This window comes from Juglans regia, chromosome 13 (assembly GCF_001411555.2).
Source record: "Juglans regia cultivar Chandler chromosome 13, Walnut 2.0, whole genome shotgun sequence".
NCBI classification, from domain to species: Eukaryota; Viridiplantae; Streptophyta; class Magnoliopsida; order Fagales; family Juglandaceae; genus Juglans; species Juglans regia.
The window spans coordinates 12,332,704-12,340,065 of NC_049913.1; the positions used below are offsets into that span (position 1 = coordinate 12,332,704).

General features: G+C 37.1%; 2 protein-coding genes across 2 annotated transcripts; both read right to left on the reverse strand.

The window, feature by feature from the left end:
- Positions 1–956: 956 nt before the first annotated feature.
- On the reverse strand, positions 957–3,112 carry LOC108988773 (pentatricopeptide repeat-containing protein At1g26900, mitochondrial). Its single transcript, XM_018962125.2, has one exon. It carries the CDS (start codon positions 3,020–3,022, stop codon positions 1,193–1,195), a length of 1,830 nt encoding a protein of 609 aa, XP_018817670.1. The 5' UTR covers positions 3,023–3,112; the 3' UTR covers positions 957–1,192.
- A 500-nt stretch (positions 3,113–3,612) lies between these two features.
- On the reverse strand, positions 3,613–6,821 carry LOC108988774 (protein GAMETE CELL DEFECTIVE 1, mitochondrial). Its single transcript, XM_018962127.2, has 3 exons — positions 6,099–6,821; positions 5,224–5,413; positions 3,613–4,131 (listed from the first exon to the last, which is right to left on the reverse strand). The coding sequence occupies exons 1-3, from the start codon at positions 6,644–6,646 to the stop codon at positions 3,925–3,927; spliced, it is 945 nt and encodes a 314-aa protein (XP_018817672.1). The 5' UTR covers positions 6,647–6,821; the 3' UTR covers positions 3,613–3,924.
- Positions 6,822–7,362: the final 541 nt, after the last annotated feature.

Consider the following 7,362-nt stretch of genomic DNA (forward strand, 5'->3'; position numbering starts at 1 on the left):
CCCAAATATTCCACCTTTGCTCTATATATGGCGGGTGCTGTTCATACTATAAATAATTTTTTTATTATTAACCTTTCATTTACTTCCTCATCTCCTTTTATTTTGATTTTCACCTTCTAACCAAATTCTTTTTATTTTTCATCGTCTAAAACACTTCTTCTTTCATTATTTTCCACAAAACATCTTGGAAATGTTTTCCTAATATGATCCCATTTTTTCATATTTTTAATTTTATTTTTAATTTTTATTTGACTTATATATTTTTATTTTGTGTGTATAAGACGGAATTATATCACATTGTATATAAAATATATTGTAAATATCAAAAGATACAAGGATATTGTAAATTTATTGGTACTTAGAGGAAATATTTAAAAAGAATAAAAAAGATTTTTTTAAATGATATGAAGAAAAAATAGATAAATTGATATATGATATATTACAATACTCATTAGTTAAAATTTTTTAAAAAAATGTGAGTTTTGATGATGTATAATAAGAAAACAAGATAGAGAAAAAAGTTGATCACAAATTTCGATCTCATCAAGAGTTTCGCTCGCAGGACATGTTTTGTAATACCTAAAATTTACTTCATAATAAAAAGTCTTTTACAATTTCATGGATCATTGTGTAATTTTTTTTTTTTTTAAGATTTACTTGTAGACCAAATATTTTTCTTTGTATTCAACATTAAAACGGTTAAATGTAAAAAGAACAAGAAATAAAATTCGAAGATGTCTTTATCCGGTACTTTTAATTATATATTCCGAAACCAACTCGTTTAATTATATTCACCAAGAGGTGTGGCACATATTTTGCTTTACCTGGGATTAAAAAAGCGATTATTTCTCATCTATTTGGGATATAAAATTTTATGTGCAGTCACTTTTACGTAATAGCATTCCATTAATATGATTGGTTACCTTATTTTTTTTAATATAAAATAATTATTTTGACCAATCACACTAGTAGAGTGTATACTAAATAGGTAAAAATGATCGTATGTTTCATAACTGGATAATCAACTGGATTTAGAAAGCTTACTTTATCCACACTCCACACGTCCTTACAAGGTCAATATGTCAAAAAGTCTCGTCACAAGGATCTGGAATACTTGTGTGCTCATGAGTCATGGCGAGGGAATGAATTATCGGTTAGTCAGTAGCTCTCGTTTCCCCAACTATCTATCTGTCTACCACCGAGAATCCATCTCAATTATGCTACATCCAGCTTCCTTCATCGTCACCTTTTCTTCCTCAGTTCCTAGTGACTTATATTTCACTTTCATTTCCAGCATTCTTCTTTCTTCCGGCAACCTTCCAGCAATGGCATAAGTGTTTGAGAGAAGGATCGAATCAGTGGGGTGTTGTTCATCATATATTTCAACTAACACCCTCTTCACACATTCCCCCAATTTAACATCCCCATAGACTCTACAAGCTGCAAGTAGCGATCGCCATGCCGTAGAATCACCCCTTATGGGCAAGCTCTGGATTAACTTGTATGCTTCCTCCAGTAAACCGGCACGACCTAAAAGATCAATCATACATCCGTAGTGTTCAACTTTTGGTGACAGGCCATACTCACATACCATCCTCTCCAAACAACTCATGCCCTCTGTCACCAGCCCTCCATGGCTACAAGCACTTAAAACCGCCAAGAAAGTGACTTCATTAGGTCTAAAACCCTCACCCTCCATCCTGTAGAACAGCATGATGGCATTTCTCGCTTGCCCATGAATGCCATATCCTGAAATCATAGCTGTCCAAGATTTCACATCTTTGCTCTCCATCCTTTGGAAAATGTCAATGGCCTCTTCTAAGAACCCACATTTAGCATACATATCAACTAAAGCTGTTCCTAGAACTGCGTCCAACACCATTTCCTCCTCTTCCACATAATCACTGATGCATCGGCCTAGATTAATGGTTCCAGAGGCAGCACAAGCTGAAAGCAATCCTGCCAATGTAGATGAGTTGGGCCTCACTCTTCGAAGTTTCATATCGAGTAGTAGAGCCACCGCTTTTTCTTCCATGCCGCTTCTTGCATACTTATCAATCACACAATTCCATAAAACAACATCCTTTTCGGTAACTTCATCAAAAGTCCTGCGCCCTAATTCAACATTCCCAGTTTTTGCATACATATCAATTAAAGCAGTAACAACATTTAAATCAGAACAAAAGCCAACTTTAACGCAATGCCCATGAACAGATTCCCCTCCACGCAAATTTCCAAAATCACCGACAGCTGACAAAACACTCAAAACTGTGGTGACGCTGGCTCTCAAACCACTGCTACACATTTGCCAGAACAAACCCAATACCACAGTTGGTTGTGACGAATGAAGATAGCCACCCATCAAAGTGTTCCATGAAACCAAGTCATTTTCTTGAGGAAACTCATCAAACAACTTATGAGCATCCCCAATCCTCCCACAAACACAATATAAATGCAAAAGCGTATTCTTTACATTTATAAATAGCCCATGCCCAGATCTCACAACCACCCCATGAATCCCTTGCCCAGTCCCAATGGCGAATACACGGGCGCAGGCTTTAAGTTTGGTAATAAAAGAGAATTGGTCTAGCATAATTCCTTGAGCTCTCACATGATTAAAAACATCAAAAGCTTTGTTTGGGTCATCACCAGTGGCATAGCCCCGAAGCATCGTATTGAACATGTACAAGTTTGGGTTTTTTATATGATTGAAAATGGAGGCTGCATATTCCATATCTTGAATGGAGCACGCAAGAAGCTTGCTCAGGGTGAAAGGGACATGGTCAAGGCCAGACTTGACCATAAAGCTATGGATTTGCGAGGTTTCTGATATTTGCTTACAAGATTTCAAAAGAGAAATGAGCTTCTGGTCCTGTAACAACGTAGAGTAGTGTTTTGGGTTAAGAAGTCTGAATGTTTGCAGCCTCGGGCATGAGGCATTGGCTAAGGTCATGAGCCGGTGTCCGGACTCTTCAGTGGCAAATGTTAAATTTGTTTGGCGAGAAATTAGGTATCGACACATATCAGAACTGGGGATACATATGAACTCTTTTTAGAAACAAAAGGTCAGAGATAAAGAATCAGTGGCATGCGCACTGCAATTCGGAGGGTGTGCAATTCTTAGGTACTAGTTTTATTAATAAGGATAGATATAGCTTTAAAAAAGAATTTGAGTCTATTATTAATTCACATGAGTGAGCCATCTCAAACGATGGTTGCTGTTGTAAGTGATTCCTTGTCTATTACAGCAACTATCATTCACAACCACAAAGGAGAACTCCTAAAGTCATAGAAAATGAAAACTGCTATTGTTGAACCATCAATGACACAAGCAGAATATGCCATCCAGGCTTTAACAGATGCAAACAATTCTGCTTTGATTTTATTTGCTGGAGAGAATTTGACACGGGATGCTTCCATCATCTGAGTGAGAATCACTACCAACATCTGTAGTTCCAAACTCTACACTGATCAAACAAGTAGTCTCAGATATAAGAATAGACTTCATGAGAACTACCTCGATCTTTTGATATTCAAGCGTTCTCTTTATTGGTTTTTTTTTTTTTTTTTTTCCCCGGGGGGGGGGGGGGGTGGTTTACTAAAGAAAAGGAATAGATGGAATTTTGGCTTACTTTCAATTTCTCGTGTTAATAACACAAAGCCATCATTAAATTATACAAATAAGAAAACTGAAACTTAGAAATGTTCTCTTATAAGGGCTCAAATTACAATGTTTTCAAAGTGTCCAATTTTAACACGCATTCTTGTAGCTTGCTGGATTTAGAATTTCAGTTCTCTACATGATAGGAACCCCCATACACAGAGGGAGCCAAAATCACTAGAGTTGCTGCAGTAGCGGTTGACAGTTTCAAAATCTTGATCTCCAGATGCAAAGGCAAATACTTGAGAGAAGTCCCATCCAAGCTACCTTCCCTTTAACGGGGTTAGCCTGCTGTCAAATGGATTCTTCTCCTCCTTAAATGGTTGGGTTGATGCGTCGGATAGACTGGGTAACCTTGAAACACTACCCTTTCCTTTCTTGGCATTTGGTCCCAGCTCCTCTATCATGTATTTCCACCCATCAATTGGCCTCCTCCGGCTAAATATATGAGTCTTGATAAAACTAGCTATCTGCATACCAATTTCAGTTTTTGATAAGTAAACGAAATAGTAGCATACCAATTTCATAAAACCACTAATAAGATAGGGAACCGGCAAAAAAGAAAAAGGGGAAGAACTTGAAGAAAATTAAAAATGCTTGATATCGTACTCAATTAGAGTAATAATCTTAAGAAGTAACTAAAAATAATTCTAAAATATCAATACCCAGTCCAAAAATCTGCAGACGTTACAATTTACAAGTAAATTAAATTTACAAGTAAATTAAACATTCGTCTCCAAACAGCCACCCTACTCTTGAACACAACAAAATGGAAAATCACTGTAACTCACCCCCTAGTTCAAAAGTCTCAATTCCATGCAAATCAGTGGTTAAGTTGAACAAGAGAAACATGTGAGAAAACCATATTACTCTTGATCAAAAAATAACAATAAAAAATCATGCCCCAGTGGAATTTTTCCTCCACCTCATTTTAAAATGGCAAAACTGCAAACTTTACATTATCAAGAGAGAAAGAAATATATATCCGTACTAAATACTTTTGCCTTCTTTCATTTCAATTGGCAACTTAATGAGTGTTTTTTTCTCATATAATACAATAAGTTAGTTGATCATTTGGATGAAAAGGGCAAAGTACATCCAAGACCTCAAATTAGGCGTCTAGTAGCAACGATTTACAATTCAACAAGTGTTTGAGAATGAGGTGCTAGTTTAGTAAGTATAATTTACCCCAATTTATATTTAGCCAACATGGAGGTGACCGCACAGCCTGGAATTTAGAGAAAACAATGGTCATGTTCCATGTGGATTGTATCAGTGTCTAAAACATTTGTGACCTGATTACTGCTCCAATATCTCTTTCTAATTACACCGTCAAATGGAAAGAGATCATTCTAAGGCCAAACAAGACAACTCTGACCTCAATCTGCCTATAATTACAATTATCTATTGAGTACCATGGACCGACAAGTAAATTAAAATCTGGGACTTCGTCCCTTCTTCAGGTTGCATCCGTCATTCACACAACACTAAACAGCCAGAAAGATAATGTACTAGAACAAGGAGAAAGAAAAAAGTATGCGCAAGAGACGATATGTGCACACCCGAAATTTACTATATGCAATTCGACGATCAAATTCTTGGAGGAGAATATCTTCTTCCCTCTGTGACATTTCCCAAACATTTCCATCTTGAGCCTTGGCTGTGGTTTCCCAGCCATCAGGCTTGTTTTTCAACTCATTAGAGCTTGGAATTTTTGAGTTGTTCAATTCATTGTTGGAAGTGTCAAAAATCCTGCAGTTATTCAAGTATTAATGCCAACAGTTTAATTAATAAAAAGCCTGCACTAGTGCCACTATAATCTTCATACATATAAACAAGAAAATTAAAAGACATTATAACTGTAATAGTGTAAAAATTGCATCCAACAACAGAGATGCATATATTCTAGTAAGAAAGTCCAAAAACACTAATAGAAGGCCCCCCCAAAAAAAACAACATTACTTTATGGGTTTATTCTTATTAATCATTCCCAGAAGGGCCATGATAAAGATAGCACACAAAATGAACTGGCAAAAAGTGTTCAATTTTATCTTAATGCATTGAAAATAATCAAAATAACTTGATCATAATAAAATAATGCCAAGTCTTGATGAGAGGTCGCCAGATTTCAAAAATATGTTTGTTCTGTGTATAATTCCTGTACTTGGGCTATGCCTTTTACTATCAATAAAATCTTACTTTTACTTATATATATATATATTTTCAAAATCTATATAGCCCTTATATATGTAAACCACCCCAAATTACAGCATTTCATACCAGATACCAGAACATGTAGATGACCAAGATATCAAACAGATCATAATAAATTCACCAAGGGCCAAAGTGACAGTGTCCCCTGCCAATTATCCCATGCATCCGAAAATGCAAAAAAAAAAAATCTAGAAGATAAACGAAAGTGTTAGAAAAGGCATACTCGGAGCAGCTATCGAGCAATTTCTCAATATCGTCCCCTCCTCCGGCGATGGGATACCCCAACTTGGCCTCCTCCTGCTTCTCAATCTCCTTCACCCACAATCCCGCGTGAATCCTCTGCTTCATCAACCTGTAATCCTTCTTCATGTTGTCCAAGCTATAAAGCGTACCATTACTGCTATGACCTTCAATTTGTTGCTTTTCTTGCTGTTTGGTCTTGGACCCTTTTCTCTGATTCCAATTCTCGTTCATGTCCTCCACAAACGCCTTGGTCTCCGCGTCCACCTCGGAGGATAGGACAACCCCAGAGTCAGGCGACGGGAAGTTCACGTCGGTCTCCCAGGGAGACCGGTGCTTGGCCGAAAGGTCCTCCGGTAGCCAAGCCGTTTCCCACGATTCGTTCCATTCTTCTTGGGCCTTTCTCGAGTTGCTGCTGGCGGACGAAGACGGCTTGGAAGATAAACCTCTGAGTTCTGGGATTGCGGAAGTGAGTTTATGAAATTTGTTCGTAATTGAAGGGGATGCTGTTATGCGTTTAAGGCAGTGCATTTTTTTTATGGTGGGGGGTGCTTGAAGAAAAAATCTATGATTTCAGACAGATCAGGATGAAGAGATTACTGCATCCAAGCTGAGAGTTCGTCTCCAGAAACAATGGAACCAGAGTAGGGCTTAAACCCTCTACCGAGAGAGAGAGAGAGAGAGTAATCGAGAGTTTTTTTTTTAATCAGAGAGTAATCGAGAGTTACGTTGGTTTAGTTTTTTCTGAATAATTATAAATTCGTTTATTTAATTTTTGAACGAATTTTAGTTTATTAATGAGTTATCTAATTCTAAAAATAAATTAAGTCTTATATTTAAATTTATAGAAATTGACAGATAGATTAAGTTCTATAATCTTATTTGTAAATTTTGGCAGATAAATTCCGATTTTTTATAAGTATTTTTCTATGGCCTGCATATTCGTATACCATCATTGACTATACAACACGGTTTCGGTTTAAGTACATAACTTCATTTTGGACTGGATCACCTCTACAGAACCTGTCAAGTATACACCTCTACAAACTCATGGCAGGCTCTCCCTTTGAATTGGATCAAGCTGAATTGGGATGGGGCAACAAATAAGGCACAAGGTCTCATTGGTGTAGGAGTGATGGCCAGGGACAGTGCAGGCCATATTATCTCTACATTGAGAACTAGCAAACATCTCTTCCCTGACCCTCTACTGGCTGAGGCTTATGGGGCGTTGCAAGTAGTGAAGTTTG